Below are 20,663 nucleotides of genomic sequence, written 5' to 3'. Positions count from 1 at the left end.
ATATTATAACTTACTTTTATTAAAAAAATTTTTGAAGTATATTTGTTATGTATAAGCCATTTAACAATACGCACCTTAACAAAAATAATAACTACAGGTAATAAATAAGTTCTAAATTTATTATTTAGTATGGTTATTTAATCTACTAAATTTCTTTTTATTCAAATTCAAGCCTACTGTAACAAATCTATTGTAGAACTTGTACAGTATAAGGTACTAAACTAATAGGGGTTGGCAATAGTTTTTAAATCGAAAAACTACTTATTTTAAGTATTACAAATACTGAGATAAAAACTTTCAAGTCGTCTCATAAGTTAATAATCAATAAACACGAGTACTTTTTTTTTCTGTTTATTTTTCACATTTTTCTTTAAAATGGTCTTTTTATATATTTATTGCAAATATTTTGAATAATTACGACCTGCAAAAGACTTGTTCTATAAAGCGTTAGTCTCGAGGATTTTTTACGAGGTTTTATACGAGGTTTAAAGTATGAAAGAAGGTTCACTTCTTTAAAATAGAAAAATCATTGTAAAATTTATTTAAAATTATAAAACAACAAATGCCTATGATTAAATACATTTACAAGTATTTATATAAAAAACTATTATTAAATTAAACTGAGCTTAAAATAAGCTTACTCATATATAATCTTATTCTAACTTAATCCTAAAACTTTGCCGCTAACTTAAATTACTTAAGGCGGAGAAAAAAATAATTTGATTTAAATATCTTTAATCTAATCACTTCCATTACAGTTCAAAATAGTTATTTTACTTAATCTTTATCCTGGATTACTAAAATCATACAAACATATTGTGAGTATATATATAGCAAGTAAAATAATCTCAAAAAAAGAGTAAACTTTGAAATTTTCCATGTTGTAAAGTTTTACGTTATGTTTGAATTTATATTTAGTTATAAAAATTTGTATACTCTACAAAGTAACTAAAAACTTTGAAATCAAATAAAAAGTGATATATGTGGTTTTGTATATAAAGTTTCATAATAGCTTTCCAAAATAGTTGTTATTTAATGAGTACTATATCTAAGATTAATTTCTTATAGTTTTTTACAATGAAAATAAAATTGGGTGTTTAATAATCGTAAGTTAAAAAAAAAATTATGTACATTTAAATTTTTAAATAAAACAAAAAAAAAGTAAGTGACTCAAGTTCTTTTATTAAGGTTTTAGTTTGTTAAAAAACAGATAAATGTTTTATTAAAGTATTTTATTAGACATACAAATTGTTAATTTGTAAACTTGATTTTATTTTATTATTGAAACCATTAGCTTAAAATTTACTGATCCGGAAAAAAATATCAATTATAAAGTACTACAATTTTGTATTTAGGCTCACTTATAAGAAAGTGAAATTAGTATTTTGTCTTTATGCTGAACACTTTATTGCTTAATTTTTATAATTTAGCGTAAGATTATTTTTTAACAAATTTCAACTTTATTAATAAAGTTTGTTTGTCGAAATTGGAAAATTTGTTTCTAGTAAATAAGTTTAGCTTTTATTTTTAGTTGTTGTGCAAAGTTTATAAAAATATTTTTTGAAACACAGCCAATAAAATGCAAGCAGTAACATTTCTGCTGTTCACTTTCCTGTCTTGTTCCGCGTGTTTCGGCCAAATTCCCGACTTGAGCCAATGTCGACTGCGGACCACTCTGAATTGCGGCGATGAAATTCCACCACTAGGTGGTTCGTCCACAAATGGTGGCGATCATGAGAAAAGGGAGTTGAATGGAGAAATTAAAAAAAACGAAAACTCTCAGCAGCTGAAAGGTTGACATCAGCCAAAACTTTTTATTGATTACGTGTTATTTTATCGTAACTTGATGGTTTCTTTTAAAAGGTTTTAAATACTCATTCGTTAGTTGAGTTTTTTTTTTATTGATCATAAATGATAAAAATTTAAAACGCATGGAAGTTTTAAAGCTTATAAATGAAGATGTAAATTTTAAAAATAAGTAGCAAAATTCAATGATTACTACAAGAAAACACAAACTTGATCTTTTAATAATGCTGTTGCAGCAACTTTTTTTTTTATTCAGATACTTTACACTAAATACACTATGTTAGTTCAAATTAGATCAGTATTTTTATACAGTATATCATATAATTTTTGCAGAAAACGAAGAACTTAACAATAAAATTCAAGTGCTAACCAGAATGACAAAACAATTGAGTGATAAACTAAATGAACTACAAACTAAACATGAAAATTTGAAAATTAATTTTGAAAAACTTACAGAACACAATAAAAAATTTGAAAAACCTGTGTTAGGTTTGTTCATAAATTTGACAGTAATTTTCCAAAGTTATTTCATGAAAACAACATTAAAACTTAAGTTTTTAACATTATTAAACTGTAAGTTTCAACATTTCGTACTATAAGAACTTTTATTGTTTTCTTTTTTGTTTATTAACTAAATAACTTGATAGAAAAGCCATGTGTTGTCGAGGACATTGAAATATACAATGGAAATTTAACTGAAAACGTGGGCAGTTTAGTACCGTCCGGTCATGAGCTTGTCAACTGCTATTCCCGGTACTCCTTAGTGAATGACAACAAGCCTGTTTGTCAAAACGGAGAAATAATAAAACCAGATAGTGTGCTACATGCTTGTAAACTAAGTTGGTTTTGTAAACTACGTAGTATAGTTTTCTAACTACTTATTTGTTTTAGTTGAAGTGGTATTTAGGTTTAACTATTTTTGTAACATTTATCTTATACTTTCGGTATTGCTTAGAATTTTAATAATAAATAAGATTAAATAATTTTTTTTTGTTATCTCTCAACAACGATTTGCGTTGTTAACCCTTTAACTTAATATTAACAACAACTATGTTGATGGCAATCCTAAAACATGTCTTATAAATGTTTTTTGTTTAAAGGCATGCCACGCGATTGTAATGACGTCATTGAAATCGACGTAGACGCTCAAGACGGTGTTTACAGCATTTATCCGTTTGATGACGTCACAAAACAAGTTGAAGTTAATTGCTTGTTTAATTCCGATGGCACTCCATGGACTGTAAGTTATACATACAATTAACTATATAAACATCTTAGGTGAAATATACTTTATTAGTTTAATTCTGCTGATGAATAAAACATATCAAGTTGTTTATGAGTATTAATAACTAAAAATAATTTGCAAGAATTATTTAATTTCATAATATCTAATAGAAAAAAAATAACTAACATGTTATACTTATTTAGAAAACTTAATTGTGGAATTTAGTTTTACACATGTACATTTAAGAAATCAAATTTAAAAGGTAATACAATCAAGAACTGAAGGAACAACAAGTTTTAAAAGAAATTGGTCTGATTACTTAACTGGATTCGGAGACACAGATTATTGGCTGGGTTAGTTTTTAAAGTGTAGTAGTTGCTTGTATTTAAAAACTATGTCCAAATTTAACAAAATGTTAAAAACATTATATTGTTATTCTATTAGTTTTGTTTCATAGTGTGTGTATTCATTTTGAAATTAACAAAAACAATTCTTTTTACAACAATAAAGTTTAGGTTAATTTAAAATCGTTAATTAAGTTGTTTTACTTTTTAATTTTAGATTTAACAAAACAACTTAAAAAATTGTTTAATATTTTTTTCTATTGGGTAAATGCATTTGTCATACTTAAAATGTTTTTACTATTTCAAAGACTTTTACTTTTACTTATTACCAAACTTTAAACGTTTTTAAAGTACAAAACAAAGTTTATGAGCCTACCTTCTGCAGCTATTATCTATAAATATAACTCTAAAAATTAAGGTCTGAGAAATATATATTCATTGGTGAAAGAAAACGATTACGTTTTAAGAATAGTAATGCAAAGTGTCAGAGAAGAAACAGCGTATGCAGATTACGGGTTAATAACTTGTTATGCTACTTTTACAAGTGTTTGAATTCTACTGATCTATTTAAAAATAACCGATTTCGGCTACCACTTTGAAATACGATAAATCAATTTTCTTTTTTATTTTTAGTGAGTTCTACATAGATAGCGAATCGGAAAAGTTTACTTTACACGTCGACAACTACAACGGAACCGCAGGTTGGAATTCGTTTTTGTTTTGTTTATAAAACATTAATGATTTTCTCATAGTTTGTATACTCGTTAATGCGCACTTTTTTACAACTTTAAAGATAATACAGCTTTGATTAAATCGAACAACGTTAAACTTACACGTTTGAACCGAAAATTTTTTTTCAGGCAACTCTTTGGAGTATCAAAACGGCATGAAGTTTTCAACGAAAGATCAGGACAACGACAATTATGAAGATGGTGAGAACTTATAAACAGGATAACATTACTTATAACTTAAACTTTGAACTAATAAGAATAAGCATCAATTAAACATTTAGCAAAATAATATTTAACTATATAACGTTTTTAAAATTCATTGTTAACAAGTTTGATTTTTTTCCAAGTGAAGAAAAAATAAGCATTTGTTTATTTGCGACAATTGATAAGACCCAGAGCTTAGTTTCAAAATTTACCGAAATACTTCACAGTGAACTGCTCCGCGTCGAAGGGGGGCGGTGGAGGCTGGTGGTTCAACAGGTGCAGCAGGTGCAACCTGAACGGCGAGTATCGGAATGGGGGAAGTTTCGCCAACGGCGTCAAGTGGATGACGTTCGATGACGTCACGAGTTTGAAGAAGACGATGATGATGGTCACGAGGAAAAAATAATGTTTTTCATGCCTTTTTCTTGCAACTTTTTTTTTGTTAATAAATACTGGTAATTTTCTGTGAAATTTAAATTTTTTGATCACGACGACAACAACTTAAATAAAAATTGAAACCAACTGTAAACATCCAGTGCATGAAATAAAAACAAAAAATAAATACAAGTAGTACTACTATATATTTTATGTTCAAAAGCTTTAAAACAAGCAATTGAAACTATTCATAGGAAAAATTTGCTAATAAAGACATCTAATATTGTTTTTCAGTTTTAGTTATATGCCTCAAAAACAATGCGCATTTTATCTTAACGTGCTACAACTTTATTATTTCATAATTTTTTTTAAATTTTTTCTCAGTTACTAAATGAGATAAAAAAGATCTTTTACTACAATCAAATTTTTATTCAAATAGAATTCTGTTCGATTTTTATATTTAAATAAAAACTTAATTGTAATTTAGGATCTCAATAATCTCGTCGATAAGCTGAGTGAAACATTGTTTTATTAAAAAATCTATAGTGATATTTTTGTTTTTATGTCATTAGGTTCATATTGTCTTGGTTATGACTTTAAACTGTATCCTTGTGTATGACTTCGTACACCAGGTCCTTGGACCAAATTTTTAGCGCTTTTTATTCGTTCAAAAATTCAATTTGTAAACTTTAACTATTACTTTTGAAATTAGGTAAAGGAATATTTAAAACGTTTAATGAAAAACATTTATTTAAAATCATTTAATGTGTTCGGGTCTTCTTTAAAAAAAGTATATTTTGAATAACTGCTAATACATATAAACTATTATGGTAAAATTAAATTTGTAAAAAATATTTCTTGAATTTTCAAAACAATAAAAATGTTTATATTAAAATTTTTATTTATATTTAGATAACTAAAATGAATTATATTGGTAAGTTATTTTTTTAAATGTTAGCAATGTAACAACAATACAAACCTATACTAAAATACAATGAAAATCATTAATAATATATAAACCTTGGTTTTATAGATGGTCAATAGTCATAACTTATACCTAACAAAAATGGTAGTTTAAATACCTGTGTGGAAGTTTTAATTATTAAAAAGCAACCCCTTAAATCAAACATTTAAATATTTTAAAATATTTATAACATTTATTATTTAAATAATAGTATCAGTATTTTGAAAGTTCAAAACTTTATTTGTCTAAATTTTTTTAAACCTCTAGCTTTAGTAGATAAGAAATAAATTTTAGCACATTTTTCTTTGAAATATTTTGAATTAATAGAACTCTTCAGACTATATTATTGAACTACTGGAACTAGTTACTAGAGAGTAAGTTATCTATAAAGTATAATAATGTATAACTGTATATATATTATAAAATTCAAGTAACTACAGTGGAAGATATTGACAAGGTATACTACGAGCTACACAAATTAAAAAAGGTATAAACACTGAGTAAAATACGCGATAAGTTCCGGAAAAAAGTTGAATCAATATTAAAAATAATGTTGGTAGTCTATTAAACCAGTGATTTTTAACCTGGAAGTAAATTCCCTTGTTTTAGGGGCAAATTTTCTTTATTACAAGTTGTGTAAACTAATGTTTATAAATCGCTTTTTAATTTAAAAGTTAGTTTTAAATGTAATTTTTTTAAACTTAAACAAAATCTTTTAATTACATGACTTTTAATATTTAATAAGCTTAAAACTTAAAATATCTAGTTTTTTTTTTCCTCAAAGTTAAACACTATTATTTAGATTGGGGGTAATTACCTTCCAAAATGGGGAAAACGTGAAAAAAAGGTTAAGAACCGCTGTATTAAACGAATGAAATTTTTTGAGTATTAGATAGCTGTGAACTTACTTGTTGAAACGAGTTTTGTTTAGTATTACCTTTAACTTGTAGTTACGAAGATATAATTAAATAATTGTTTACGTTATTTTCAAAGCTTTGAACTAACGATAAATCACTCGGTAGAATTTTTTTTCCGACATATTTTTTAAAGAAATAGTTTTTCTTCTTGGTTGTTGTGACGTTAGCAGCAGCGGTAAAACCAACTTAGTTGATTAAACAACTTGAATAATTTAATTATTAGTTATAACAAATGATGGCATCTTTGCTTTACCGCGCTAGGTTGAGATAAACGTATTAATTAATTAAAAGAAAAAAATTCTGGCACTTATGATTAAAAGCATACTTTTCAGAAAAACGATTTCACTAATTGTAGTTGTTCAATCAAGCGTGTTTATTTTGTTTTTATTTTTTCTTAAGTTTAAAGCTTAGTAAATTCATAAAAAAAAAGTTAGGAGAAAAAATAAAAACGGTTTATATTTGGGTCAGTTTTAGTTGCAGTAGTACTGGTTTGAAATTTTTTAATCATTTTTTTTATGCAAATGAAAAACAGTAAAATACAGCAGCAGTACAGTTCTAACATTTAAACCGCTATCCTTAACTTGTTTTATCTAAGTTTTCTAGTCTACTATAAACCCTTACTCAGCTAAACTACCTAAACCTAAAATGAAACAAATAGTAATTTAAGTGGACTTTATGAAACTTGAAAATTAATTAAACTTAAAATAAAAAACAATCACATTTTAGTCAATCGTATTTGAGATTGAGATGTATTACTGAACCTATCAAAATAACGTTAAAGTATAGAAAGTCTACGTCTAATTTTGAATTAAATTCAGTTAAAAGCTGAATACAGCATTGCGGTACAAAAAAATAACTGTACCTCTTATAAAAAGTTATGAAGGGGTGTTATAATATATTTAAGTTATGAAATATATTTTTTTAATTTGATTTTATTTTTAATCTTATGTACTACTATTGATGAAAGTACAAATTATGCTATTCATTTAGATTAGATGGATTAAATTAAGAGTTGCCAAAAAGAATCATTTAGAAACTCGCCGGCTGCAGGTCCAAGGTCGCTTTTGATTGGCTTATATTTTACTTATATGTATTTTGAATAATAAAATAATAATAATAATAATTTTTTTTTTGGTCTATTTTGTATATTTTGGTAAGGTGGGTAGATAAGGGCATATATGTTCTTAATATACTGGTATATTATCACTTTACCTCATTTGCATAATATTATGTTATGAATGAAAAAAATCAAAACCTTACATTTGCAGCCGACCCGACCTTACTAATAATAAAATGGCTTTTTTAAAATCGTAATTAAGTTTATATAAGAAGACTTTTGAGAAGAAATAGAATGGGATGCTTCACTTCTGATAATCATGAAAAACTATAATACTTCATGAGAAAATTTTCCATAAAGAGTGGGATCACAGCTCAAGAAATTATAAAAGTAAATATGATTAACTAAAATTATATAAGAATATATTTTTATTACTACTGTATTATTTGTGTGTTCTACTTTATAACATTTCAAATAAAAGTAATGGTTCATTCTGAGTTTTTAAAATATTTTATTAAAGTTTTCTACATTTAAAATCCAACTTAATTTTCAATTTTAGTTTTATACTAAAGTATTATAAACAATCTGTTGTTTTTTTGTTGTGCAATTATTGTTTAAAAAAAATCATAGTGTAAGAGTGTAAATGACATTTCAAATGAGTTATTTTTTTTTGGTAAATAAACATCAGACCTACTCTTCCCTCTACAACGATAAACGTTTTTTGAAGGTCTAGCAAGCAATTTGTCAACACCTGTAATTCTACCTCCTCCTTGAAAGTTAACACTAAACAAACTAAGAAAATAAAATAATGAAAATCTATCTATTTAACTGAAAAAATTCCAGTAATTACCTAGGATGATGTTGCACCAATATCAAACTGAAAATACATTTTAATTGATTTCTTTTTTAGTCATAATTATAGGCTAAAAATCAATGTTTATGGCTAATATGTTTAATCTAAAGATATTTTGTTCTAAGCAAGCTATATAAATACATACATAGTAAGAATTAAATTTATTTATGATAGACTAAAATATTTAATCAACTTTATTTTACAATATCATAATCAATATAAATTATTGTATTGATATAATTGCTTTATATTGTCAAATAAAAGCGATTAAATATTAAAGTTTTATTAGTTTATGATAAATAAGTTGAATTTTATTAATGTGTTTTTTAAATATAAACTTTTAGCTGAAAAATATGTTTAAGGAAGACATCAAATATAATATATTATCAATTTGATATTGGTGGGACATTATCCTAGGTAATTATCAAAATTTCCTTGGTGACACATCATTTGGCAATCACTCACAAGGTTAAAATCTCAACTTTAAAAATACAAAGTGTGGGAAAATCATGAAGCTCAAATCCTCAAGCAAGTATCTGCCACGCTACATCAACAATCCAATCATGTGATCACTGCCACCAATGTGAACTCATAATCAGCTATTGCAAACTCAAATAAACCAATATCTAATTGAATGTATTAAGTTCTTTAAAAAATATTTATAATATAGTAGTACTGCAATTATGTAAAAAATATGTGTATCAATAATAAAATCAATAAAACAACAAGTATCTTATAAATTTTTTAGTATTAGCTTGACATAAAACTCAAAAAATAATAAAAATATAAATAATAATAGATTTGTATTAATGTCATACTTTTACAACTAATTTCTAATAATAATGAAATGAACTATATTTAATCTAACACAGTACTAAAAAAGATAACATCAAAATAAATTAACAGTAAGTATAATTTATTTCAATAATTTATAAAAATCATTTATTAAATATTTTATTTAAAATGTTTAGAATTTATCAATTTTTTCTCATTAGCCTTAATTAAGGCCATAGGGGGGGGTCCACTTTGTTTTTTACAACTTGATCTTATTTTGTAGAATTTAATCTGAGCTATCAGACACTTTTAACTGCTTAAAAAAACTCGAAGTAATTTTTGAGATATAAGCGATCAAAGAAAGGGCATTCAATAGGTTCCTTATGGAAGGCAAAAACTAAAAATGCGAAAAAAGACTATTTCACTAAAAATCTATCTCCTCCTTCATTTTTTGAGTAATCTTTCTCAAATTTTTACAGAATGTGTATCATTAAACTTTAAAGAGATCTATTGTAGGAATTTTTTTAATTTTGAGTAAAAAAAAAATTATTGTCAAAAAACTACCCTTTTTTTTAGTTTTTTGTGGATAAAATTTTTGTTTTTCAAAATTTCAAAAATTCCAACAATAGATCTCTTTAAAGTATTAAAAGGAACATTTCCTGAAAATTTGAAGTCTCTAGGTCAAAAAATGAAGGAGGAGATAGGTTTTTAGTGAATTTTAAAATTTTCAAGAAAATTGACCCCGAAAAATTTGCGGTCCATACGTTTATATTGGAAAATTTTTACAAAAAGTTAAATATCTTAAAAGTTAAATGATATTTTTGAATTCTATAAAAACTGGCTTATAGTTTGTACTTTAAGCTTTCATATAAAAGCCAAAGTTAATTTAAGTAAAAAAAAATGTTGGACCCCCCCCTATGGCCTTAACTCATTAAAGATCTGATTACAGTTAGTTTAGTTGTTCTATTTTCTCTAAACCCATATTGGTCTCATGTACTACCTCATTCAACAAAAATAATTTTTTTAATCTCTCAACCGCTAAAAACTCAAAAAATTAAAAAAATTGGGAAAAAAGAGAAATAGGTCAGTAATTATTAATATATTTTTTTTAACAGATTTATATATTGGGATTACCTCAGCAAATTTAAAAGATTCAGGAAACATATCATACTCGAATATAATTTAGAAAGATAAGGACAAATTATTTTTTGCACTAAGCTTCACAAAACAATTACTAGGGGCATCAGAACACACACTTTTACTTGGGTTTATAATTTTGATATAATTCTGAATCTTTCTATCAGAAATTTCATTAAAGACAAAATCATTTTTACTGAGTCAGAACAGTACTCATCATTCTTAACACCAACAACATATTTTTTCTCTTCTAACAATTTGTCAGCAATATTAAAAAAAAATTGTTCATTAGATTGCCTACCATTTTGGGTCATTCACAATTTTTCCACACTCATCAAGCACATCTTTAATTCTACAACTAGAGGTATATTTCATTAAAACAACATTATTCACAATTTTCCATAATCTTCTTTATTCTTTTTAAGTACTTGTTTATGATAGAGTCTCTTTGAACATTCAATTGTTTTGTTTAATAGATTTTGATATTTTTCAAAAAAAGCGGAATTTTTTTGTTTTGTCTTTAATTGTAAATTTAAACATTAAGTTTTTATAAATTATGGGCATAGGGGGTTAACACTTATTTCACAATTTGATATTATTTTGTATAGATATTACTAAGCTACAAGATGCTTTTTTCAGATTAAAAAATTCAAAATAGTTTTTGAAATATAGCCGGTCAAAGTCAGAGGCAACAATAGGTTCCTTATGGGAGGCCCTAACTAAAACGGCAAATAACTAGAAATCACTAAAAATCTATTTCCTCCTATGTTTTTTGAGATAACTACCTGAAATTTTTAGGAAATGTTCTTGCAATATTTAGTAAATTCTGTCAAAAAGAATTTTTTTTAATTATTAATGCATATTAATTTAAAAAACTTATATAAAAAAAAACAAAAAATAGTTTTTTTTAATATAGTGTTTATATTTTTGTTCTGACAGAATTTTCTAAATAATTCAAGGAACATTTCCTGAAAATTTAAGGTAGTTGTCTCAAAAAACGTAGGAGATAGATTTTCAGTGATTTCTAGTTATTTGCTGTTTTAGTTTGGGCCTCCCATAAGGAACCTATTGTTGCCTCTGACTTTGACCAGCTATATCTTGAAAACTATTTTGAATTTTTTAATCTGGAAAAAACATCGTGTAGCTTAGTAAAAACTATATAAAATAAGATCAAATTGTGAAATAAGTGTTAACCCCCATATGCCCTTAATTTATAAAAACTTAATGTTTAAATTTACAATTAAAGACAAAACAAAAAAAACTATTTCACTAAATTTATCTTCTACATATTTTTAGCAATCTTCAAGTTTTTACAGTTGTTGATTTATCTTAAAATAATTTTAAAATTTTATGGAAAATATTTTGTCATTTAATACATTTTTGTTTAATTTCCATTTACTTTCTTTCTTAATTGAAAAATCAAAACCTATTGTTTAAACTTATCTATTTTTAGAGTGTGTCCTAATTCAAAATATGAATTAAGTCTTTAAAGTAAATTCAGCTTTTTTAGCTAAAAACATAAAAAAATAGATTATTTTTTAGTGTAAATATCAAATGCTAAACAAAATAAAAATCTTCAATATGCTCAAAGTTTCTAAAGAAACTATTTTAAGCACTCAAACAGTGGGAGTTAGTTTTACTCTTTAGGCTGTCATACCATTTTTTAGTTTTGAATTTCTCTAAGCTAAGTTTAAGTCAAAATTAACTGGTAATACTGAGTATAATTGTATTATTGTACATACAAGCAGTGTTATATATGTAACACTGCTTAACCTTTTATAAAACCGTGTAAGAACTAATTTTAGTATTGGACACCACTACAGCCATACAAAATGTCGTAGTGTCTACTTTAATAATAAAGTTGTAATAAGGTAAATTTAATAAGATAGTGTGATAGAATAGAGGTGGACATTATTTTCAATAAAATTTTTTATATTTACTTAAAAGACTTTATTTGTCAGATTTATCTACTAATAACAGTGTTGCTACACTAAGCATTACTCAGACTAGTATAATTAAAAAAAACTCAAGCCAACTCAAGCTTATGAATTTTTTTAACAAAACTCAGGCTAGTTTGAATATTTTTCTTAAGTCTCTTGGCTAGTTTTGACTTAAAATCATGTTTTTCTTAGAAGATGTGCTGTTTTGATAGTTATAATAATTTAAGCTTGATTAGCAGTATTTTTTTAGTTTTAGGCTTATATTGTTTTCAATGTTCTCATTAACTCAGGCTAGCTTGTTATAACTCGGCCTGGAATTTCTACCTCAAAGTGTGTCAACACTGTCTAAGTGTTTTGTGGAACATATTAGTTTGAAACAGTTGTACTGAAAAATAAAACACAAGTGTTAAAAGCACCAATTTCAATCAGTCATGATTTTGTATGTGTCTGCAATCTGGACACTAATTTCTATTTATCCAACATCCACACTTCTGAAAAAAAATTCACTCTTGAGTGCAACCTTTAGTTGATTTATGAGATTTTATTTTTGTATCAAATGAATAAATTACCAACAAGCAAGTATCTGTCTAAATTAAAATTAAGTGGCCATTTTATACTTTCAGTGTAACATAAGTTTAAACAAGTTAATTAAATAACTTGTCTGTTTTAGTGTTATTCTTAGTTTATATACATGTAAACAATGTTTAATGGATTCATTATTTAATTTTTGGATTTAATTGTAACTTCATTTTATTCATTAATAAATAGAAAGATCACAAAAGACTTAAAAGATGTTGTAAATATTTGTATAAACAAAATTTTTGATAATTACTTTTGCATTAGCTTTCGAACTAAATATTGATTTTTTATACATTTCTTGTACAAACTTAGAGCCAGGAATAAATTTTGTTTAGGTTTAAAATAAGGAAATCTTATACACAGTAAAGTTTATGCAAACAAAACATGGTAAAGTTTTAAAATATTTAATAAAACTTGTTTTGTTAGTCAGTAGAAATATTAGCCTTAATATTAGTTTACATTTTTCTTTCAGGTAAAAAATAAATTCAGGTAAAATTTAAAAAATGACGTTAGTATATGATGAAGACATTCAATCACGCAAGATTTTTGTAGGTGGTCTTGCAGATAGTACAGATGACATGAGCTTTGTTAAATACTTTCAGAAATTTGGTCAGATTTGTGATAGCATTGTTATGTTTGATAAAATCACTGGCAAACCCAAAAGGTTTGGGTTTGTAGTTTTTTCAAAAGTAAGTGCACTGGAGAATTGTCTTGATCAGTGCCCTCACGTAGTTGACGGTGCTGAGGTCAATGTCAAAAAAGCCAGTACGCCTAATGCAGGCAAAAAGGGCAACAACAATGATAATTGTGAGATTCATGTATTGTTTCCATTTGGGTCACACATGGAAAAAGAAACTATTTCAATGTACTTTTCTCAGTTTGGAAAAGTTGTTAGCTGCGTTATTCCCGTTAACAAAGTTATGAATAGACCTAAAAACTTTTGTTTTGTTAGGTTTTCTGAAAGAGATGCAGTATTAAGAGCCCTTGACAGAAAGCAACACAAAATGGGAGAAAAATCAATTTTTGTAACAGAGTTTGTGCAAAACAAACACAAGAGTAGCGCTAGGGGCTATGGTCCATGTGGTAGAAAACAAGATTTACCACCACAGCCTAACAGACAGGCACCCTACCCCGCTGGCAGACATTCTAACAGGGAACCAAGGAGGGAATCTTTCCATGATGATTCATATGGTAGTTGGTATGATGATGAACCAAGACAATCTTCAGATAGAGGTGACTATGGCAGAAGAAGTCAAGGTTATGATGAGCCAAGAAAATTTTCTGGCGTAGGTGACTATGACAGAAGAAGTCAAGGTTATGATGAGCCAAGAAAAATTTCAGGCATAGGTGACTATGGCAGAAGAAGTCAAGGTTATGATGAGCCAAGACATTATGGCAGTGGTGATGGACCTAGGAGCTTCAGAAGTCCACCAAGATCTGACAGAGACGGCTATGAGTACGTGCTTGTGAAGAAACAGCCAGATTTGCCAAGGTCAAGAATGGACGACTACAGAGATTCTCCAGTAAGAAGAAGCAGGGATTATGATGGGTATTCTAACAGAAGATCACCGCCTCCAACAATGAGAGAAGGACCAATGAGAAACCGCGGTGGTCCAAGAGACCGTTTCAACCCAATGGGCAGACCTCAACAGCAAGGCAGAAAGTCTGGTCCAGGATCAGATTACAAGCAAGAAAACAAGGTTTTCATTGGTGGGTTGGCAAGGAGCACCAACAGTGACAGCTTGTGGGATCACTTTTCAAGGTTTGGTGAGATTTTCGACCACATTGTCATGACCCACCCATCAGGCGATTCAAAGGGATTTGGTTTTGTCACTTATCAAAAGAGAGATTCAGTTGATATTTGTTTGAATTCAGGTCCGCACAATGTTGATGGTGCTGATGTTAATGTACAAAAAGCAGTTAGGCATCCAGTAAAGAAATAAATGACTTTACATAAATCAGGCTGTTGTTCTTAAAGAACAGCAAGTGAATCTAATATAGATTATTGATTGTAAATATAGTTTAACGTTTCAGTGTTGTGCACTTTTAGAGTAGACAATAAATTTTATAGGTTTAATTTGTGTTTTTGATAAAAGTTTTACTGGAGAAATTAAATTTAAAAAAAGGTAAAGATGCTTTTTTATGTCAAGCTAATATAATAAAACTTAGATTTTAAAAGTTCTTAAAATATCAATGTAAAAAAATTCTTGAAAGTTTTTCTTTTATGCAAAATGGTTTTAATGAAAGTTTTGTTAAAAGATTTTGCTGATGCTGTTATTAATAAAAAAATTGTAATTATGAAAATTTTAGTAGAATTTTGTGTTACTAATAGCATCAACACGAAAAGCTTATTTTCAAATAAAGCAAACTATGAAAGAAAACTATAAAAGGTCAAATCTCAGAAAATGGAAAAGGTTAAATGTTTTTGATTGATTAGTAAAATCATAGAATTCATAAACAGTTTAAATATCTAAAATTTTGCCTAAATAAGGAGAAGTTATAAGAATATTAGATGAGTCTTATCACTACAGTAATTAGGAAAATTATCCAGTTTAATACATAAAATATTTTATAACATATATTAAATTTAACAACAGTTTATTAACTATTTAAAAAAAATCAAATATTATTAAACATTAATTAGATTAAATAGACTGGCCATATGGTGATCATGAAATAGCATTTACTTCTGTTAAAAACTTTGAAGTTAAGATTATATTGCAGTAGTTAAAAAATTATTTTTTCAGTTTCTAGAAAGTAATATTTACTAAAATGAATCAACTTGTTTTTATGGATATTTTAAAAGGTTGGCAAAGATAAGTTTATAAATTTAAGGTTTTCTTTGACCATAATTAAACTACAACTTTGATCATATCACCTTATGAACTTTTTTTTGATTTTAATATTTATTGTAAGCTTAATTTAAAATCTGTGAATGAGATAAACTAATTAATAAGTTCCTTATCTTCCCTATGCCCTGAACAAAAACATTTGCTATAATATATTTGTCATATAAAGATTTCTGGTATACTAAACTTGGTCAAAAAGTTTAAATTATTTTTGACAAATAAAATGCTGCAAGTAACGATTGTTCTTTTCATGAAATTTCAGGTAAATTCTCGACTTTTAATGTGGACAGTCCTGGAATAGTTTGGATCCAGTGAATTCTGATAGTCAAGGTGCAATTCTGGAATCAGTGTCAGGATGATCTTCAGTTGGTTGAACTTTTGAATAACATTTTTGTTTAGGGCTTGGTTTTTTAGTTGGATAGATAAAAAAATTATCATGTTTGTTTACATAAAAAAAGTTTTTTGAAGTCATGAAAAATTTATTTGAATAAGTATTATAACATTTGACTTAAAATTAATTAACAATAACTAAATTTAGCAAAATGATTAAATAAAAGTTAAAGTAACTGTGTATGTAGATTTAAATTTTTTTACATTAGCAGACAGTAGTTTTTTTTAAAATTTATATAGGAAAAGGTTATAAACTAGAAAATACTAATGAGACTTGGTTGTGGTAAATTGCAACTTACAAGTTGTTGTTATTACTGACAACATAAAATAGCTGTTTTTTATAATAAACAAACTTACATGCAAAAAATAAAGTTTCATGTGCTTCTACTAAAATATTTCTTAATAAGAACTTAGTTTTTTAAAATAAATTATTTTCTCTAAGTAAACTAAAGGTATTTAGAAACAACAAAAACTAAAAGAAAAAAATTAAATCATGATAGACTTTTTTAAGTGTATGTTTAATAAAGCTAAACACTTTAATCATCAGCCAGTTAAATTTAAAACTTTACTAAACATAGATGCAAAAAAACAAAAAACAGTATGACGTATAATTGTGCATTACAAAAATTCAGTACAAAAAACAATCTGCCATCTAACTAATCAAACAACTAAAATTCACAAAGACCACACTTAAAAGACTATAAAATACTTCAAAATTTATTGTATTTTAAGAGGAGCTTTTTCATATGTCAACAAGACGATATGATATCACTCCTCTTATTTAAACAACTGATTTTAAATTAACTTGGGAGGTGATAAAAAGAGCGCAGCCAATAGCACATGGTAAAACCTGTTTGTAGGCTGTACTTAAAAGAATCAACAGCCGTTATGTACGCATTAAAAAAGGAAGGTTGTTATAAGAGTAGTGAATTCATATCAGCTTGTCGACATTTGAAAAAGTTCCTCTTAAAATACAATCAATTTTGAAGTGTTTTATAGTCACTTAATTGAGGTCTTTGTGAATTTTAGTTGTTTGATTAATTAGATGGAAGATCGATTTTTGTAATGCACTATAAACGTCATACTGTTTTTTTTTTAATTGTATAACTTTTGCATCTATGTTTAGTAAAATGCTTTATAGTTTAAATTTAACTGGCTGATGATTAAAGCGTTTAGCTTTATGAAACATATGTACCAGTATTTTTAAAATTGTAGTTTTCCAATAAATTATTTAAAGGCCCTTCAAGTGGGCTCTGTAGAATGTGTTCAAGTTTGAACAATAACCTTATTATATATATAAATAAATAAATATGAACATATAATTAGAACTTGGTAAAACCTCTATTTTCACCTTATGGCTGAGATAGTCTCTTTTTTATATTGTTAACTAACAAAATTATTTTTTTTCAGTAAGTTGTTAATCACAAAATGACTTCACTTCTGCTCAAAAACTTCGAGAGTAATTTCTAAAAAGATGCCAACAAAGTTTGTTTTGTTTATTCTCAAGTATTTAATGATACAAGTTGTAATTTTTCCTACTGGTTTTTTATCTTTTATTATCTCAGCTGATAATTTTTTTTAGTATTTTGTGTGTCTTGTTTTGATAGTTATTAAAAAAAACTTTCTTTAAGACAGTTTAATTGCAAATTTTAACTTCCGGTAAGGTTCTTCAAAAAAAAATTGTTATAAAAATTTAATTTATAAGCAATGATATTTTTATACTTGTCCCTAAATTAAAGTAAAATTTTTGCCTGATATATGTTCGTTTATAGTAAAATAGTTAATAAAGCAAGAATTGTGTTACAATTTTAAATAACTGTATTTTAGTTTAAGGTGAAGCTTTTGTGTCTAGAGTCTTTTTATTATATACATTAAGCATTTACAATGTTTTTTAACCCAAAAATAATTGAAATAAAATTTTGGTCAAATTGTTTTCTTTTTTTAAATACATTTTATGAAGTAAGTTTTTTGTAACAATAAGCATGTAGCAAAAACATGTCTGATTATTTTAATAGTAGCATTTTTTTGTTTAGTTTAAAGCATTTGTTGATGAAATATAAAGCTATTTGACAATTTAAACTTTGATTAAAAATAAATATACTTAAAGATTGTTTGCTAGTTTACAATTTTGTTTGCTTGATTCATTGCAATAATCACTTAATGCAACTTATTTTTAAACATATAAACTTACTAATAATCTAAATATTCACAGAAAATTTAACAAGTGATTTATAACTAAATAAAACATTTTACTATAGATACTGAGGAAAAAATGAAAATCTTAACTGAAAATTTGGAGGAATGAATGGAAAAGCATCAAGTAATATTAGGTTTCTATTTTTTATTCCACTTTAAACGTAAAGTAAAGACTATAATATAATTTGAAATTGCAACATTTTTTTATGCATTTTCTTGTTTACATTTTTTGTCGCTTAAGTCATAATTCACTAAAGTTGTTAGTTATAAAGTATTTTATTGCTATATTATTTTCACAGACTTAATTCAACTAAATGTAATACTGTAAACTCCATCACTTTTTTTTTTCATTAAGTCCTATATGTATATACGGGTTACCACTTTACCTGTAATCCTCGAAAAACCTGGAATTTTATCAAAAAATCTGAAATTTTTAATAAATTTAACATTTTCAGTAGTAAAATTTTAATTTGACACAAAAAATCTATCATATATATAAGATTTTTTTGTCATCATCAAAAAATGTTTTCATTAAAAACATATTTAAAGTAGCTTTACAGTATCTTTTCAATGTTTTTACACTATTTAACACAGTTTCTTACCTTAAACATAACTTTAAACTAAAAATAGACCCAAAAAGTGTACTTTTAAAAACCTGGAACAAGTTTAGAGAACCTGGAATTTTTTTTGAAAAAACGAGTGGCAATCTTGTATATAAAAAAGATTAAAATTTAATATTCTGATGCCTTTATTATTTTTTAAGCAATCTTAATTCATTCGTGTTTCAACAAAATAAAATACCTATTTGTTTGTAAACAACGATAATTGGGCTTATTTCAAAAGTTGTAATGAAAATATGTAGTCATAAATATAAGTTTTTATAGTGCTTATAAACTAAATTATTTAATTTTATTAGTTTTTTTTAATTACAAAAAATAATTCTCAAAACATTAAGTTACTAAGCGTGAAAAGCCTATCCTGTAAAAACGTGTTTGTAAATGTTTAAAATTTGTAATCATATACAAGTAACTTGTACAAAAATTTTCTCAAAAAAACTTTTGAAATAAGAAGGTCATAAGTTTTATAAAGCTACTTAAAACCATCAAAATATTTGACTTTCGTTTCATAAAAATTTTTGCTTTAAAACTGTTTATTTATATTTTGATTAAATTGTTTTTTAAAGTTTAGGGTGAACCTATTAGAATAAAGATAATTATTATTGAAATAAAAAAGTTAGTTTGTAAAAAAGTATGAATATGCCTGTTATCATTTGATCTAAAGTATTTTTTTGAATAAATATTGATTCTGTAAAACTTTTTATATTTAATCATATACCATTTTTAATACAAAATTGTTTATAAATCTGTTTTTATCTTGCTTTTGTCTTTTCACAATTTGTCTATATATCTGTTACAATCGAGATATGTTGATTTTTATTATTCAAAAAAAATTAAATTAAATATAAATCACTAATACAAGTCAAATAATTTCAACATTTTTCTAAACTGTTAAAATCTTGTTCTGACTCTAGTTCAAAGTTTTTTTTAATTGTGAATCTTTAGAGTTTAATAACCAGCAGTGATAATATGTATATATATATATATATAGTATATTTTTGTATTATTTTATAGTTTAATACTTTTGTATAATTATTGTTTATTTCGAAGTTTTTTTTATACTTAAAAGCTTAATGTTAACTAAATTTTCACTTTGCTTCTAAAACTACTAAAACTTTTTTCTCAGCATAAGAATAGAAATTAAATTTATTCATAAAAGTTTATCAAGTATCAATACAAATTTTTGTCTAGTTTTCGTTAACCAATATCAAAGTTCAAGGTTACATATATTTTTAAGTACATTTAATATAAGTAAATCAAATTCATAAAGCAAGTTTTATTTATATTTTGTAGGTAGACTGAAGTTCTATAGAAACAGAAAAAAGAACTGATGGTTGGAAGGAGTCTTTGATTTTATTTGCATTTTATTTTTTAAAACTTGTTTTTTAATTGCATAACATGTATTTCACTCAAAAGTTTTTGTTTTCACTCAAAAGTTTATTAAACACACAAATTCTAATTACTTGGTTGTTTATTTTTATATAATATTGAAAGTTTTACAAATTGTTTTATGAGGTGCTATTAATTTAGATAAAGAAATTATTTATAAAAATGAGAAATAAGTTTAATAATGTTCTGAAAAAGATAAATGATTATTGTAGAGCAGGGTTCCCAATCTGGTTTTCATAATTTTCCACTTTGCAAATATTAAAAATATAATTATATCACTTTTTTATTAGATACCTTCACTAGTTGATTCCTTATC

General features: G+C 25.8%; 2 protein-coding genes across 3 annotated transcripts; both read left to right on the top strand.

Moving 5' to 3' along the window:
- The first annotated feature begins 1,579 nt into the window (after positions 1–1,579).
- LOC145828827 (microfibril-associated glycoprotein 4-like) lies at positions 1,580–4,716 on the top strand. The gene is made up of 8 exons (XM_082936577.1): positions 1,580–1,793; positions 2,454–2,645; positions 2,907–3,046; positions 3,294–3,384; positions 3,794–3,890; positions 4,009–4,076; positions 4,236–4,307; positions 4,538–4,716. Exons 1-8 carry the CDS (start codon positions 1,580–1,582, stop codon positions 4,714–4,716), a joined length of 1,053 nt encoding a protein of 350 aa, XP_082792703.1.
- An 8,669-nt stretch (positions 4,717–13,385) lies between these two features.
- LOC145829447 (uncharacterized) lies at positions 13,386–20,386 on the top strand. 2 transcript variants are annotated; one of them, XM_082937233.1, is made up of 5 exons: positions 13,386–15,320; positions 16,018–16,120; positions 17,556–17,630; positions 18,404–18,475; positions 20,252–20,386. In XM_082937233.1, the coding sequence occupies exon 1, from the start codon at positions 13,410–13,412 to the stop codon at positions 14,847–14,849; it is 1,440 nt and encodes a 479-aa protein (XP_082793359.1). In that variant the 5' UTR covers positions 13,386–13,409; the 3' UTR covers positions 14,850–15,320; positions 16,018–16,120; positions 17,556–17,630; positions 18,404–18,475; positions 20,252–20,386. The 2 variants fall into 2 exon arrangements, with proteins under 2 accessions (XP_082793359.1, XP_082793362.1); XM_082937236.1 differs by having other exon boundaries at positions 18,404–18,465; positions 20,252–20,362.
- Positions 20,387–20,663: the final 277 nt, after the last annotated feature.

Source organism: Thalia democratica, chromosome 2, assembly GCF_965202585.1.
Source record: "Thalia democratica chromosome 2, ktThaDemo2.hap1.1, whole genome shotgun sequence".
Lineage (NCBI taxonomy): Eukaryota > Metazoa > Chordata > Thaliacea > Salpida > Salpidae > Thalia > Thalia democratica.
The sequence above is the reverse complement of the archived record's forward strand: the minus strand, read 5'-3'. Positions and strand labels throughout refer to the sequence as shown.